At 45.8% G+C, this 17,186-nt stretch overlaps 2 protein-coding genes across 5 annotated transcripts in view; one reads left to right on the forward strand and one right to left on the reverse strand.

The window, feature by feature from the left end:
* Cenpo (centromere protein O) overlaps nt 1-15,060 on the forward strand; it is a 29,268-nt gene extending 14,208 nt beyond the window's left edge. Inside the window, exons 6-8 of one of the 2 annotated variants that reach the window (XR_013088668.2) lie at nt 658-829; nt 1,555-1,908; nt 11,552-15,060. Coding sequence is in view for 1 of the 2 variants with exons in the window: in XM_076833776.2 (XP_076689891.1) it covers nt 658-829; nt 1,555-1,688 (306 nt within the window). In the remaining variant the exon portion in view is untranslated. Of the gene's footprint in view, nt 1-657; nt 830-1,554; nt 3,040-11,551 lie in introns of those variants that run through there. The other variant, XM_076833776.2, reaches the window with a different exon arrangement.
* Nucleotides 2,882-17,186, reverse strand: part of Adcy3 (adenylate cyclase 3) — an 85,482-nt gene continuing 71,177 nt past the window's right edge. For 2 of the 3 annotated variants that reach the window (XM_076833773.2, XM_077105202.1), the window contains 13 exons: nt 16,109-16,251; nt 15,800-15,961; nt 13,179-13,266; nt 12,222-12,338; nt 10,174-10,433; nt 9,822-9,887; nt 9,212-9,293; nt 8,184-8,342; nt 7,535-7,681; nt 6,944-7,063; nt 5,674-5,797; nt 4,543-4,667; nt 2,882-3,892 (listed from right to left, as the gene is read on the reverse strand). In XM_076833773.2, the coding sequence (XP_076689888.1) occupies nt 3,710-3,892; nt 4,543-4,667; nt 5,674-5,797; nt 6,944-7,063; nt 7,535-7,681; nt 8,184-8,342; nt 9,212-9,293; nt 9,822-9,887; nt 10,174-10,433; nt 12,222-12,338; nt 13,179-13,266; nt 15,800-15,961; nt 16,109-16,251 (1,776 nt within the window). In that variant the 3' untranslated portion in view covers nt 2,882-3,709. The remainder of the gene's footprint in view (nt 3,893-4,542; nt 4,668-5,673; nt 5,798-6,943; nt 7,064-7,534; nt 7,682-8,183; nt 8,343-9,211; nt 9,294-9,821; nt 9,888-10,173; nt 10,434-12,221; nt 12,339-13,178; nt 13,267-15,799; nt 15,962-16,108; nt 16,252-17,186) is intronic. The other variant, XM_076833775.2, reaches the window with a different exon arrangement.

Genomic DNA, 17,186 nt, shown 5'->3' on the forward strand with positions numbered 1-17,186 from the left:
TGCGATCCATCTTCCCCTGAGTTCTGGCCTATCTTCTAAGAATGGCAGTTGAGTTAAGTTTGAGGTGAAAAACAGATGGGAAATGGATGCAAATAGGGAATAGGTGACTCTTTTAAACTTTGCATTTCCCCCACCTATGCATTTGGAATGAGTCTGAAACTCTCACTTGTCAGTTAAACTTAACTTGATACGTAAATGTAGACATGAAATGTCTTAACCAAATACAGTAATGATGTCAGTGAAATTCTTGGCAGAAATGGTATCTCCTCTTCACCCACAGCCATGGTCATTTACTTAGAAAGTGCTTCCTGTGGGCCTTGCACACTTGCAAGGCTGCCACAGTCTCTCGGTGATTTTTTTTTTTTTTTTTTTTTTAATGACAGGCAACTTGCCATTTCCTAGGCTGGTCTCAAAATGTGTGTCGGTCTTAAGTGATATTTCTGCCTCAGCCTCCTGAGTAGCTGGGAGTAACTGTACTTGGCTTCTTTATCTTATGTATGTCTTTCATTAGTCTTTTTTTTTTTAAAGCATTTTTCTGTTCATTTATTTTTCTGAAATTTAATGAATGGGCCCTCTTTTGGTAGATACCTTTGAGGCATCACAACTGCCTGTGGAGCAGCAATCCTCATACACTTGCTTTGTTCCTCGCCTTACTAGAGTGACTTCGCAGCCCTTCTGACTGGGCCCTTGCAGAGAAACTCCCTGTGCAACTTGCTGTCATTTACTTATAAAGTGGATCTGGGGGATCAGTCCTTCCCGTTTTGTGCCAGATTGCTATATAAGGACCTCACGAGAACACTTCCAACTGATGTCACCGTTACATATCAAGGTATGAGGAAAGATGTCTCACTGAAGAAATATAATATGCTGAGGTTTATTCAAGTTGATACAGGTAGAATACATTAAGTAGACCCCTTGAAACATTTTCTTCTGTTTGCATACTATAAATTTACTCAGTAAGATACAAAGAATGTTTTGTTTTTATCATTTTTTTCCTTTCTGCTTTGAAAATGGCATATATAATTATACTAGTTTTCCTCCTCCTTGCCACACCCAACGCAGCCCATGTTCTTATTTTCATGGGAGACCCCCTTGAAGAAAGACTGAATCATAGGGTCATCTATGGTGAATGGAGCCAAAAGACTTATTTTACTGTGAAGCCAATTAGGTGTGACAAGTCAGTATACACTTGACTCTCTAGAGTATTCTTTAAATCAGAATTTTTTTAGTGCTGGCCAAAAGAAACTGTGTGTGTGTGAGCTTATACCAGTTGAATGTACCATAACAGTGTGACATAGGCAATAATGAAAAATTGTGTAAAATGTATTTAGGAAGCAGAAAGTTTGAAAGTGCCATGAGTTTCACACCATAGGTTTTATTTCTGTGGGCAGAGTCTGTTTTAAATCTCTGGTCTCAAAATTACATTGGCTCAATAGGAGGCAGACTCTCTCAGCTCCCAACCAAAAAAAGGTGCATAAGTTCAGAATAGTAGTAATCCAAGTTGTGATTTCCCTAGTTGCAACTAGATGAGATTGATATAATCTCTTTTCTTAGGAGTGGAAGCATTGTCCACTTCATGGGAAGAGCAGAGAGCATCTCATGAAACTCTATTCTGTACGAAGCCCCTGCATCAAGTGTTTGCTTCATTTTCAAGAGGAGGAGAAAAGCTGGATTTGAGTCTGACCTAAAATATTGTTTCCATTGGGAACTCATTTGATGTGTAGTCCTAGAACTGAAAATTGAAAGGCTCTCACACTTTGCTGGGAGACCAGCCTTACTCTAAGAATAGGCACCTGCTTCTTCATCAGAATGACAAGGAACAAGTTTGAGTCCCATAGGCACTGGAATTCTTGGACAATTCTCCATGATTAATCACCCATTATGCTCAGGATCATCTCTTCTTCTGAGGTATTAATTGATTTAATCATATATTTTAGCATCAAGACCTTTTTGTGGGGTAATAGGACATATTTTGTGAACGACTAGGGAACATTTTGATCTTTTGTGGGAGCTTCAAGTAATTTTGCCCTCATTTTCCTAAGACTTTGAAAAGAAAGTTCTTAGGACACTCTAGATATGGAATACATCATATAGGTAAGAAGGGAAGTGTGTTCAATCTATGATTTGGAACAGTGGTCACTGTTTTATAAGGAATATGATGTGACAGAGTACTATAGATAAAATAATTGGGGTTTTGTGTCTAATATTTTGTTTCTTAAAGCATTTTAGTAGAGCGCTGAATGCATAATCACTGTGGGGGGAAAAAAAAAAAAACTTGGAAATCTTGTAAATGGAAATGGATCCTCCTTTTTCATGTCTTCCTTCTCCTCCTAGAAACTCCAGGCCCCAGCTGCACAATCTCACTCTCCATCTTAAGGGCCTTTCAGTGTGTTGTTTCTCCCTGTAACCGTGGGCCTCTGATGTGCTGGTACTTACTTTTTCCTGGCTTAGGGCCAGTCGACAGCTGTGGAAACCTGAGTCTGGCTGATCAGGGTCTCCTGTCTCAATTCTTCTCCCTCCTTTGCCCAGTTACAGATAGTAGGTGTTACTTCCTGAGGCCCAGAGCTATAGTCAGGCTTCACTCTGAAATGACCACTTCTTAGAACCTCATGAAGGTGAGATACCTCTGTATATTTAAGAATAAAAGAGGGGCTTGGGTTGTGGCTCCATGGCAGAGCACTTGGCCTAGCCCGTGTGAGGCACTACATTCAATCCTCAGCACCATATAAAAATAAATAAAGGTATTGTGTTCATTTACAACTAAAAATTAAAAAACAAAAACAAAAAAAAGAGATGTTTCCGTTCAAGCTCTTCTAAGCATTTGGTTGGGCTGGCAAAGCACTTAGCAGGGTGCATTAACAGAATCTCCACAATGATTCCATTCAAGTTGAGTAAAGCTTTTAATAAAACAGTCTTGTTCTTTATCAATACCTGTAAATTCTCTTTTAAAGCAGTAGCAAAGGCGACTGTAGCAAGAGCTCAAAAGGCAAGGCAATATTGGAAAGTATTTTTTAACAGATTAAAAATATAAATGTAGAAGATCTGTTTATATATTTTTCTTTCAGAAATAACCCCCCTCCCCCCACCAGGTGAAAGGAAATATTGCACTTTCTGCTCTCATAACTAAGGTGATGGGGGTTCCAGAAGAACCTTTCAAGATTACCAGGAACATCAGGACAAGGGCCATTTAACCTAACTGGGACCATATGAAGACAGTCAGGTCTCTGTGGGAGCTCTCTTCACAATGAAAGCACTGTTGTCAGGTTCCAGCAGAAGTGGAGCATTCTCCAGCAGTATCTAACTCTGCCAAGCCCTACTCTTTTTAGCAAAGCTCCTATACCTGTGCTCCCAGCCCAGTGGCAAAGGCACCTTCATTCCACCTCTGCTGAATTCTTACTCACAGTGGCCATGGCCTCTCTGGGGGAAGAAGGGCTGAGTTGGAACTAGGGCTCTGGAAGGACTCTCCGAGTACTACGCCTAAGACTCCTACTCTGGGGAAGCTACAGGCACACTGAAGAATAGTATGGCCACCCTCAGAGCTGACATATCCACAAACAAGTGAAGGCTTAACATTTTAAAGTCTATGGGAGTGTGCACTTCAGTAATTCAGGAACATCAGAACGTGGTCATTGCCCTTTCCCAAGGCCTTTCTTCAATTCCAAAAGAAATTCTCCTTTTCCATGTGGGCTGTCATGGGAGCAGAGGCCATTCAGGAGTTGTCCACCACCTGGTGAGGCAGTGTAACAGAGGAGCCATTGGGGAAGGCAGCTGGCTTATCCTTCCCCTTCAAGAAAAAGGTCAGAAGCTCGCCCTTCCCTTTCACAAAGATGGGACCTCGTCTCACAAAGCGGAAGCCGTACTCTCGGAGGATGACCTGTGTTTCTTCTACTACCTGCACATGAAGGAGAAAGTAAGAAAGCTTGGGGTTAGAGAGGGAGCCTAAACTGTGCTGGGTTTAGAGGCCTGGGCTGAAAATGGATCCACATGTACTATCTATACTCATGTGACCATTAGGTCCCAGTCAGTGCTCATCTTTAATGTTCTACCCCAGACCCCCCAGAGAGCTCCAGGTGAGACCCGTGGAACTCGGGGCAACTGGTTCAAAGCCCTTCTCTCTCTAAGACAGCCATAGTCCTCTCTTCCAGTAGGACAGCCACAGGTCACCCATGTAGCAGACTACAGCCTGGGAACTTGTAACTCCCTACTCTGTTCTCTGGGCTCCCAGTTCATGGAGCTTTTCTTGCAGACCCAGGTGACAGACATCAGGATTGCCCCGGGGGAAGTTGCTATCAGCACCAAATATCAGTTCATACCAGAGCACAAGCTCTTCTCAACTCAAACAGACCTATTAGTTGCAAGTGGACTGAACCATTTTCTTCCTTCTCTTGAGGCTTTAAAGGCCTCTCTTCCCATGCATGACCTTCACCTCACAGCTTTGCCAGCTTAGAATTCTGGGCCAGTGACAGGAGGCAGTGGTGCAGAGCAGAGCATTCCCTGTGCTGTTTTTCTCCTATTCCCTGCACCTGAGCATGCTGAACATACCTGAATGTTGCCCATGACCCCTGTGGACTCCATCCTGCTGGCCACATTGACTGTGTTGCCCCATATGTCATAGTGTGGTTTCCGGGCTCCAATGACCCCAGCCAGAACCCCTCCTTTGTTCATGCCTGGAGTAGGAGGCATAAAGTTCAGCACAGCCACATGCCAAGCTTGGCATTATCCTCCCTCAGAAGCCACCAGTTCCTGTTTTATAAAAATTTTTACCTGACTCCCACCACATAAGCTCTCGAATATGTAATACCTTGTATTGTTGAAGTCATCTTTAAGCTACTAGAAGACAGAACCATGTCTCCTATTTATCCTGTCCTCACCAAGTCCATGGCAAATGTTAACTACCCCCAATATGCCATGTTATCTACTCAGTGCAGTACTGGCCAGCTTCTAACATAGCTAGTATTTCAGGGCTCTGCAACTTCAGGAGTGAGACCCTCTCAGTAGGGAATGGCATGTGACATTAACTCCTTTCAAAAGACAATCCACTCTGAGGAGGGGAGTCCTTAGCAGTCTCAGAAACACCCTAAAAGTTACGACAACAGGGCTGGGGATGTGGCTCAAGCGGTAGCGCGCTCGCCTGGCATGCGTGCGGCCTGGGTTCGATCCTCAACACCACATACAAACGAAGATGTTGTGTCTGCCGAAAACTAAAAAATAAATATTAAAAATTCTCTCTCTCCCTCACTCACTCTTAAAAAAAAAAAAAAAGTTAAGACAACAGACCCCCTTCCTGGGCATGTCAGAAGGAATGCTGGATTATGAGTATGTCATAGCAGGTCTAGCTCAACCATTTCATCGTTCAGGTTTTCTTTCTTTTTTTTTTAATATTTATTTTTTAGTTGTAGTTGGACTCAATATCTTTATTTTAATGTGGCGCTAAGGATCAAACCCAGGGCCTTGCATGTGCTAGGTGAGCTCTCTACCGCTGAGCCACAACCTCAGCCCTCATTCAGGTTTTCAATTTGAAGAGACTGGGCTAAAGATCCTTCAAATCCTCTCTAGCTCTGTGAGTCTGTGACCTCCCCACCCTAACTGCTTTTGGTCTTCCTGAGCCTCTGGTATTTTTCTGCTGATATCCCCAGCACCAGACAGCCAGGGCAGGTGAGCTGGATCCCTTACCTATGCGCAGCATGAAGTTGTTGAAGGACTGATTGTTGATGTTTGTAAGTGTATCCTTCATGGCTAGTGCAAAGTCGGCCAGGTCAGCCAGGTGCTGCCAGCGCTCCTTGTCTGACTTTTCCTCCTGTGACAAGCAGTGGTGAAAGCGTCAGGAGCTACCCAGGCTCTTACTGGAGCAGCCTGCTCTCCTGCTTCCTTCCTATAGCAGCATTTACAAGGGAAGAGGTCTCTACATCTACTTGTTGGTGGCCTTTCCTTCGTCCTGGAGTCTGCTGCAGCATATTGCTATGACAAGAGTTCATACAGGTTCCTCTAGCATTATCCTCCCTCAGAAGCCACCAGTTCACTAGGACAAGACTGGCCATGGTGATGGGAGAGACAGACTCTACCCAACTCAGTTGCTTCCTGTCATCTACCTGATCATGACACAGATCTCCACCACCCTAAGCCTGGTCTTCAGGTTGTGGGTCTTTTTTGTTTTGTTTTGTTTTTTGGTACTGGGGATTGAACTCATGGGCACTCAACCACTGAGCCACATCCCCAGCCCTATTTTGTATTTCATTGAGAGACAGGGTCTCACTGAGTTGCTTAGCGCCTCACCATTGCTGAGGCTGCCTTTGAACTTGCAATTCTCCTGCCTCAGCCTCCAAGCTATTGGGATTATAGGCATGTGCCACCATGCCCAGCTTTTGTGTAGTGATTTTTGTCTGGATTCCTCAACTAGATTATAAATACTTTAGGGTGATGACCTACCTTCCACCTGCTTTGTTAATCTCATCCAGAAAGTAGAGATGGCAGTAGTACTGACATGGTTGTAAAGGTAGAACAGGGTGATGTTTTAAGGACAGTGCCTGACACAAGGGTTCTACAGATCTGTATTACCTTAGCAGAGAGCAGGCAGATAGCAGCCAGTGAGTTCCCAGGTCTTCCTTTTAAAGTTTCCATTGTTACAGAATTGCACAGGTCGCTCCTACTCCCCAGTTATGAAAGTATGTATCCTAAAGGGGGCATGATCATGATGTGCACAAACTGCCTTAGGCATATGCTATAGAACTGTAATGGGGATTTGTGTGTGTTCTTTTTCTTGGCTTTCTCAGTAAACTCTCTTATATCTGCACTGCATGTGCAGTATATGTCTGGGAACCCTTTGTACGACAGTACTCGGTAACTTTTTGTTATACTTCTCATTTCCTACATGCTGGGTCTCTTTTCCCTGGGTAGAAGCCTTGTCACCTCTCTAGACAGTTACCTACCTAACAAGCTTATTTACCTTATTGGAGCTGGAAAAGCCATTAGTGTTGACATCTGGGGTGACTCCTGAAGCTGCCATATAGGTGCTGCCAATGGTTTTGATCTTGGTGATGACCCGGAATTTGGGATTGTCAAGGAGCTGTGGCCAGGTTTAAGGAAAAAGAATTGTCAGTAGAATCAAGGGAGATGAATGAACCAACTAACAAGCTCCCATTTACAAGACCCACAAAGCATTCAGGAGATGCCTAAGGGCACACTTAGCAAACTACCTGACTTTCTGAGCCTCAGTTTCCACGATCCTAACACTGAGATAAAATTACCAGTCTCCTAGGGTATTTGAGCATGTATATAAAAGCATTTTCCCTGGTGTACAAGTTACTCAATAAATGTTTACTGAATGTGAGTGTGAGGGAAGAATCAGGGGCCTCAGGATTGGCTAGTCCTTATTTCTCAGGCTCCCATCTCACCCCTGAGACCCATGAGTTCCAAATAGTTGCAGAAGTCCTTATGGGAAAGGGTTTGTCTGGGAAAATGTAGCCAGGCTAGGTTAATTCAGTTCTCTGTCCTGGGATGGGCTAGCTCTGATTGAAGGGGGCAGGAAGGCACTCACTGAATCGAAATCAGAGATGATCTCGTTGAGGAAGCGCAGACACTCGATACCACCATTATTGATGCTCTCTTCAGTATAGAAGTCAGCAAAGTTGGGCAGGGAGGCGAACATAACTCCAATCTCATCATAAGACTGGCTATATAACTCCTAAAAGGAGACAGGGTCCAAGAGCTCAAAGGATGGCTGCCCAATGGGGTGATGTGCTAAGAAAACAAATCTGTCTTCTCCTACACACAGTGTACACTCAACTTTTTGAACTCAGACATCTCTCCAGTTATCCTAACTTGGTTGGAAAATAGCTCATCACAATTTTGAATAAATGAAAAATAGTTTTCCTGGCTCCTGTAACAGCCTAGCTGTGAGAAAGAGGGTTTCGTGGAAATGGGAACCACTCCGTTTTCAAAAGATCACAACAACAGAAAGCAGGACTCTGGCCAGGCCTTGTCTTCTGAAATGGGGCCTCAGAGATGGGCCCTACATGAACAATATCTACAATAGCGCCCTTTATAAGAGGCCTAGGAAACTCTTTTGTGTTGATATTGTTGCTGGTCAGGCTCAATTCCACCTGAGACCCAAACCACCATGAGAAGACCTGTGCCCAGAGGGCTCCTGGAAGGAAGAGCACATGGCCTCCAGACCATGTTCTCACCTCATCTCTCTTCTTAGAACCCAGAAAATGGCGAGCGACATGCTCAGGCAACATGTTGGTGACCAAGGCCTCGTTCCAGCGTCGCATCTCGTAGACACGTTCCTTTTGGTCATGGACTTCAATCTTCCACAGGAACAATGTCCGTGCCAGTTTTTCCACCTACAGACACAGATAGGCAAGATATGTGCTCTAAAAGCTAGCTAGGTGATGGAAAGATAAAGAGTGGGGCCTCAATGGAGGCCCCATTTTCCCCTTGGGAAAAATGAAGGAAGACGGCTAAGTGGCAAAGGACGTAGACCCTGAGAGGACTCACATAATCAAAAAGGCTGTCCCACAACTGAAATATGGATCCTGACCAATTTGATTATAGCCGAGATTCAAGAGGCCTTTCCTATGTGTGGGGACTCCTGACACCTAATTTTAGGTGCAGGTTTGTCATAGGCAGGTGGAGGTGGGAGGGTTGGGGGGAATCTCCCAGCTCAGGGTGTAGTCCCCTTTTCCAGAAGCTCCACTTGGCTGAGAAGTGGCTTAGGAAGACTGTCCTTTCCTTGGCAAACCACTGGCGGCACCTGAGCCAACATGGATTCCTTGTGTGGATATCTCCCTGCTCTGTCTTCCTTCCTTCTTTTTATTTCATCCTTTTAACCCCAAACTTCATGAGATCCCTTTCCTTTCTCTTCTGGCTCTGTGATCAGTGCATTAGTGACCCCCTCCCCTTGCCACATGCCAGGGTGAATACAGAAACCATGAGTCCCAGCCTAGGGACTGGACCTTATCCAGGCCTTTGTGTTAGCACGTCACCCTCCCGCAACCCCCATGCTCCTTTAACTTCCTGGAGGAGGTCAGAAGAAGTGAAGAACTGTTCTCTTTGTATTGCTGAGGAAGAAACCAGAATAGGGAGAAGGCAGTGGCTTGCCAAGGGCCACAGGTAAGGCTGGGTCTAGGAAGGGTTCTAGGATCCTGGAACTGCCTTTTGGGAGGCTCTGATGGGTTTGGGCCAGTAGGACAGAGAGTGTGTAGGTACTCACGTGGCGGGAGAAGTAGTAAAAGCTCAACATCATGATGATGATCATCACTGTCATTGAGTACTTAGAAGGCACCAGCGGCAGCCTGCCAGGCATACAGAATACAACTGAAAGCACCTGTACTGCCTTCCTGTAAGGAACTTGCATTCCCTCTACCTGGGTTTTATTGGTTCCTGTCATCCTGAGCCTTGGAAGTTACCCCCACCACTATACTCCTTTACATGAAGTCCTTACCTCCTGAGGCAGCAGAACTTCCCTAGGCCATTGGACTTCTAATAGTCAGCCAGGGCCTTGCTACACTGGGTGTTTACATCAGGGCAACTCCCCAGAGAGTACCTTACTGATCACAGAAGCTGTTAGAACCATGTAAGGAGTCTGGAGAAGGGAAGAGACTAATATCAGCAGTGGGACCAGGGCCCAATCTTACCATGGCTTTTTCTAACTTTCATCCTTGCTTTTGTGTGGCACTATATTTAATTTCCATTACTGAATGGTATACAACTTATGTGCCTTTGAAAGGTTGAGATCCCAGGATACTGGCTTCTTATATTCCCTGTCTCTAGAAGAAGGACCACAGATGCAGAGACCAAGGAGGGAACACAGTAGCACTTACCTGTCAGTGCCATTGAGCCCAGGGGTAGAAAATACCTGCATCTTCTCTAAGGCCACCAAAGGAAAGCTGTGAGGCAGATAAGAGCACATTCAGGCTGCATCTTTGAACAACAGGTTGATGCCCAGCCAAACACTTGAGGTATCCCAGTCTTAAATCAAGATGGAGAGGACCTGTTCCCAGATCATAGCCAGCCAGTGACATGTCTGAGAAACCACAAACCCTGGTTCCCATATAAACCTTTGATGGGCCCCAGAGGCAGAATGCCACCTCAGTGCAGGCCCATGACCTTGAAATGGAGACTTGGGGTAGAAGGAAGGAGACCATGCAGATCCCCAATCAAGCTTCATCTTACTCATGTTCCTGAAAGCGTTTGTGGTCGTATTCATCAAAGATGGGGCACCAGGCATAGAGGTTGATGGCGGCCACTGCACCCGTGACGAGCAGCATGAGTGTGAGCTTCACCATATGGCTGACCTGCACCAGCATGATGGTGGCGATGAGGGATAGCACGGCAATGTAGTTGTAATACTTGGGGTTCTCCAGGCAGCCTCCCTCCAGCTCCATCCCTGCAGTTCCGTTGTAGGGTCCGGTGTAGTACTGGAGACAGCTAAGCTAGAGGCCAGGGTGATCAGGAGGGGAACAGGTGTACAAGGGAACAGCAGACACTGGTTAGAGAGGGCTATACCATGGCAGTGACCATTTAGCTGCCTCCTGCACCTCCCTCAGAGAAGGATGGGGAAAGTGACCAGGGAATAATACAAAATTATTATTTGCTAAGAGTTTTACCATATATCTCATTTGATGTTCAGAAAAACTTGTGTTTTTAGTATTGTCCCTATTGCATAGAAAGAAAGCTTAGAGGCTGGACTTGGGCAAAGCTGCATAATTAGCAAACAATAAAGTGAACCAGGAGCCAGGTCCTTAGGCTTCCGATCCAGCATGTTCTTCAAACCACACTGTCACTGCAGGAGGGGCTATGACCAGTCGACTTCTACTACCACTTCCCTATGGTGACAGCAAATCTCTGCCCACACTGCCCTCTAGATCACTACCTTCAATGGATTCATTGCTGTGCAGATGTGATCAACAGAAAGTATAGCCATCAACTGGAGAAAAAAATAAGTAAGATTGTGTGTGTGTGTGTGTGTGTGTGTGTGTGTGTGTGTGTACTTCCAGCTCATCTGGCTTCAGGCAAGGTCTTGGCATATAATTCTAGCACATGCAGTATTATCATCTCAACCCATTTGTTTTTACCCCACCAGCAGTGATCTCCAGATATTCTGCAGGGCATCCATGACCCTGTTAAACTGTAGGCCCCAGATGTGGGCACCAGCCTCAGGTGTATTCTAACATGCAGGAGGTTAGGGGCCTTTCCCTGTGTGGTAGGCATTGCAGCTCATGGGTGTGGTCGGCTCTGGAGCACCTAACTAATCAGACTTCTGATTGATGGTTGCAGCCCTAGAGCTTTTTCACTTACACGCCAGAATCAGTCTCCATGCTGATTTCATTGCTATACTTAAATTGTTAAAATCCAGCAAGTAATATGACAGCATGATACTTGAAGAAAGGACTTTTTAAAAGAGAGTGCATATGGTGCTACCACAATCGGAGGAAGCTGTGACAACTGACAAGAGAACATCATGATAGCTCTAAGCTCTCAATGCTCAATAAATGCCTGGTGGCTCTAAATCAATAGATCTGAGTTTCCAACTCCTGTCCCTTCTTCCTAGGAAAGCATCTGGCTGCCCGCTCACAGAACCCCCAGCTTCTTTATGAACTGAGAACAGAAGATGTTTTGTCTTCCAGCCATCTGGGCCCTATAAAGCTGCTGTTCCTACTGTCTCACCTTTCTAGGAAGTTCTGGCCATGTTCAGAAGGTAAACAGGAGCTCCTTTGGTGAAACAGGTTTACCTCCCTGGCCTGGATGGATGGTTGACACTAGCCCACACTGTAAGGAATGTTTCAGGTGGACAGAATGCTTATGTATATTGCACTCTTTAAATAAGGAGACATGAAGGAAGGAAACTTAGGAGTGGGATTTAAAACTGCTTTAATTCTTGATACTTGACTTCATGTTACTGACTGGCTGTGAAGAAAAGTCAGTGTATCTTTCTGAGCCTTAGTACTTTCATATGAACCTATAGATACTGATGCATTTAGCTCAGAACTAGATTCATGGAACTGGGCTCAGACTCTGAGAAGGAAGATCTGCAATGAAACAAGTCAGTCTCAGAGGTTCCTTGGGTGACAGCAGAAGACCCATTCATCTAGCTGGAATCATCATTTTAGGAACTTAAATGCCACTTAAATCTATGTCTGCTTGCAAAGGAATGGACCAACAGACTGCTCATACAGCCAAGAAGCCCTTCTCCAACAGGAACTTGGACAGAGGAGATTTACCATGTCTACGATGTTTGCCATAACCAGAATGAAGATGGCTAACATGGCCCAGGTGTTCCTGGCCCAGCGGGTCCGGTCAATCCAAGTCGAGAAGGCCACAAGTTTCTTAGGAAAGGCCTAGAAGGAATAGAATTTCAAGGGTCATGAGCCTTTGATAGTCCTTTGTCCAGTATATATGACTACTGATAACTCTTGTTGCTCCCATACTCTGTTCCTAAAAAGTGCCTTGCCACTGGGTCACCCAAAAACTGATAAAGTGGGACCACACTAAGAAGACAGTGCCAGAGTCCAGGTACTCTTTATCAGTCCTTCAGGTGTGTGTGTGCGTGCAACTCCATGGCCTCCAGTTGTAGTACTTGGCAAAAATGCTGACCATCCCAGGAGCATGGACAACACTGGCCAGTCACTCTCCATGTCCAAGAGCATAGGACAGGGTAAGGAACAACTTTCAGGACCAGCCTTCTGCCTAACTACCTATCCCACCCTTTCCTAGGTCACCTAAATCCCCCAGGTTACCTGGCAAGCCACCTGTCCGGTTTCTCTAAAATACTCCTTTTCTCTTATCCTTCTGATCAAACACTGCCTGGCACCCCCTGTGCCTGCAGGAGAAAGTCTTAATCCCTTTAGTCTGGCTTTTAAGGTCTTTCATAGTCAGAGCCAACCCACCTTCCAGCCAGGCCTGCATTGCCTTTCTACCCAGGTTCCCCTTTATCCAGATTACCTTACTTGTATGCTGTAGTACTATGGCCCATCTGAGTCCAGCCCAGAGGGTTTGCTTAGCTGACAGTGAACAGATGAATGGATGTATGAATAAGGGAGGGAGTGGATAAATGCCTGAACCATCCCAATAAAAGACGAGTCAGAATTTGTCAGGAAGCATAGCTCCTTTAGTATGCAGTTTTATAGAAGTGCACTCTCTTCCAGAAGCTTCCAAGCCCAACAGACAATGCTTCTTACCCGTGGGAAGATGGCAGCCATTGAACAGATGGTCAGGATCAGGAGCAGAATCTCCCCAACCACAAAGGTCACATAGTTTGTCATCAGCCTATGGCAGAGAAATGATGATTAAAGTACAAGTGAGATTGGGTAAGGAGCTTGGAGAGTAGAGACAAGCATGGCACAGGCTTGTGCCTGCAGTTACATGTGACACCAGAGAATTGCTGCTGCACAAAACGAGAGGCCCTAGGCAATGCGATATCACTGAGTACAGGGCCTGGGAGTGCACCACCTCCCTAATTGTCCTCTGGGACATTTCCCAGATAAAGGGGAAAGAGCCACAGATATACCAAATGGCCCAATAAAAACTTGGGGTGGCTGGGGTTGTAACTCAGTGGTAGAGCACTTGCCCAGCGTGAGGCTCTGGATTTGATCCTCAGCACCACATAAAAATAAATTAAGAGATTGTGTCCATCTACAGCTAAATATTAAAAAAAAAAAAAAAATCTTGGGAAGGGATTCTTAGGAATGAGCATCTGCTTTGTAACCATGGTAAACAGTTCAGAACTCCTGCTGAGGGTCGCTATGTCTGACATATCCTTTGACTCCTCAGAACCTCAGTGGCAAGGTCCTTTCACATCCAGTTCATCCCATTCACTGAGAAATCTGCTCTCACTGAGGTCCTCGTGCCCATTCCCATTTCACCCTTTCACAGAGAGTGAAGAGCTTCAGAAACCTCATGTTGCTAAATCCCCTGTCCAGTTTGAGGTCATCTCTTAATTCCTTGAAACATTCTCGCTTGGTTTTCAGGATCTTTTCACTCTCTGCTGGTTCTTTCTGTCTTCCTATCTCTGTACACAGTTGTACCACTCAACTTAGGCCTTGACCTACTTCTCTTTGCACCTACAGTCTCCCTTGAGGATTTCATCACATCTTATGCTCTTAATGTACCCTGTGAGGAGATGACTTCCAAGTTGGCATCTCCACTCCAGTATCTCCCCAGTTCTCAGATTACAACTGAGCTGCCTATGGACAGTGTCTGTAGGCATCTCAAATTTAACATAGCCAAAACCAAATTCCTGATCTTTGCCTCTCCAATGTTCCTTTTCCTATATTGTCCATCTTTTGGTTAATGACAACTCCATTCTGCCAGATACCGGTGTAAAACCTTAGAGGCATCATTCATTTTTCATACCTCAAAACCAATGTCAGCAAATGCTGCCAGCTTTGTGTCCAAAATATATTTAGAGGCAACTCTCCCACAATAAAAGTCAGAGTCCAACCACTTATCCTCTTCTCTAACTTCAGCCTGGCCTAAAGTGCCATCACATGGTTTGTTTGGGTCAATGCCATCACCCCTTACTGGTCTTACTGTTTGCACTCTTGCTCATTAAACTCTGTTCAACATAGCAGGGGGATCATTCTCAAATATGTGCCCCAACAAGTGACTACTCTGCTTATATTCCTCCATTGCCCTCCCATTTGAAGAGAGCCAGCACCCTGCTATGGCCTCTAAGACCCGAACTCTCTACCTTGATTCATTCCTACCACTGTCCCTGCAGCTCCCCCCATTCCAGCAGCATTAAGCCCTTGCTGTGCCTCCAGAGAGGCTAGACCCGCTGTGCCTCAGCATTGACTGAGACAGGTACCCCCAGATAGCAGAAAGCCTGCGCCTCGCCCCCTTCAGTGCTTTACTGAATTACCACCTCATCAGTGAGCTCTGCTCTGAGTGACCTATAAAAAATATGTAAACTTCTATCCTTGCTTTAATTTTTATCTGAAATACTTACCACTGTCTGGGTATATACTTTAAATTATTTAAGTATCCATGTGTGACTTTCCCTATGAGATTCTAAGTTTGATGGAAGCAGGGATTTCTTTATGCTTTGTTCACTGCTGTATCTCTAGACCTTAATTCTCAAGCACAAAGTATATATAAATATTTGTAAACTGAATGACTTTGATCTCAAAACAATCTTGAGAGTTCGCCAGGATGGGATCATCACCCTTACTTTACAGATGAGTGCACTGGGTTCCAAGAGCACCTTCCACAGTGTTCCATCTGGAACTTGAGATGGTGTGGCTGAGGCCAAGGCTTTTTACAGCTACTAAAACAGATCCACACAGGCTCCACACACCTGCTCTCTAATGGGAATGCCTGGGCAGGAGGGAGTTGCTAATCAGCCACCAGAGACTGGCAGGGTCATGTTTATCTTTCAGGTGGGGCTTATTTGTGCAAGAACTCTGGAACACCCTACTTGCACCAAAGGACCTACTTCTGAGGACATCTGTGCTCACCCTAGAATCTGACTTTACTAAGATAAGCCAAGAAAGGGAAGCCAGGTTGGCCTTGGTGACAGGTTGAGGCAGCATCCCCATTCTTGTCCCCCAAACCCCTGGGGCCTATCCAGCCAAGTTTTCTAATCCTCTTGAATGCCTCTGTCCCCTAGCTTTCTTGTCCTGCTTAGAACCCCATTCTGGTGCAGAGACAGAGAAGGAAGGTGCATGGAGCAGAGATGGGGCCTATGCCCTGACACTGGGCTCCAGCTGAGGTGCCTGTCTCTCACACCTCTGTGCCCTAGAGGTCCCTCACCTTTCTCCCTCTCCTGATTTACTGGTCCCCTCCACTGCTCCTCCCTTACCAGGGGTCAATGAGTATCTCAACCAGGGCTGTGCAGAGCAGGACCACACAGGAGCAGCTGAAGGCAGCCCCGCTCTGCTTTTCCTTCTCCACTGAGTAGCGGATTTCCATCTCTGGGTCCATGAATCGCATGGATAGGAGAAAGGTGTTTCTCTTCTTTACCCTGCAGTAGAAACAAGCCCCGTGAACCACAAATGCCACATCTGCTACATCCTATGAGTGGGACCATATTTCATATGACTGGTTTCCTGTACCCCACATAAGGGCCTGTGAGAAGCAGTGTTCCAGGACCTCAGCAGTGGCCACTTACACCTGGGCAGACTCTCGCTCCAGCAGGGCCTCATTGAGTAGCTGGTTGAGCTCATGCTCATCCTCAGAAGCATCCACCACACGGTCAGCCAGGTCTTGGAGGCGCAGCCTCCGGCGGGGGTTGGGAAACGAGGGGTTGTCTGCCTGCAAGCGAGAGAGGCAGAGTCAGTAGGGCTGATAGGGTAATAGAATGAGAAGATTTGGGAAGGATGAAGGTGGAGAGGGAAGGGAACAAAAGAGGTCATGCTCTTGAGGACTAGACCCATTATCTCTAAAAAACATTTTCACAGGAAGTCTTCCTGATGCTCCCATGTTGCTTCATCCTGCTTGAACCCAAAGCTGAACCAATCCTGTCTGGTCTTTATAGACCCCTAGTCTGCTGATGGCAGTGTTTTGGGAAGCAGCCCCTTGACACCTGATTAGGAGGTTAGAATTCAAGGCAGTACTGAAGAGTGCAGTTCTGGCACATCCTCCTGCTGGAAGAGGGGTCACATGAAGCCCTACATGTTGACACTTTTGAGGGCACAAGTGACCTCCAACCCTAGAGCTTAAGGGAATGGCAAAAGCTCACATCTGGCCCATTTTGCAAAGGAGTATGAATAGGGTATGAAGGGAGGGTAGAGAATGTCCTTGTTGCTAGTGGGCTGCAAAGGGGAAGGTGGGCAATGCTGGGGCTTCTGCCACCTTAGTCCTAGTCACAAAGGAAAGCTATCAACTCTTAAAAATACAACTCCAGCTATGACTACACAGCTGTCAGTCCAAATAACAAAAGTGTGCTGGAGCTGTCACAGCAGATCCAGGAGTGCACCAAGGAGCCAGAGCCAGGACTCCCTAGTCTTCAGCTCAACTGTGCTGAGTTTGACCCTACCCCAGATAATCCCTGCTTCCCCAGTTCCTTTTTTTTTTCCCCCTCTGGCTGAGCTCTTTAGGCACCAAGAGCCTACGTTCAGGAAGCATACCCTGGAGCATAGTGACAAAAGCTAATGATTAGGACATGAAGAGTCACAGGCTGCTAAAGCCATCTCTATGTACATGTTATTGAGTTATATCAAATCTGTAAGTCCACTTTTCATCAAGAA

This window comes from Callospermophilus lateralis, chromosome 14 (genome assembly GCF_048772815.1).
Source record: "Callospermophilus lateralis isolate mCalLat2 chromosome 14, mCalLat2.hap1, whole genome shotgun sequence".
Taxonomy (NCBI): Eukaryota; Metazoa; Chordata; class Mammalia; order Rodentia; family Sciuridae; genus Callospermophilus; species Callospermophilus lateralis.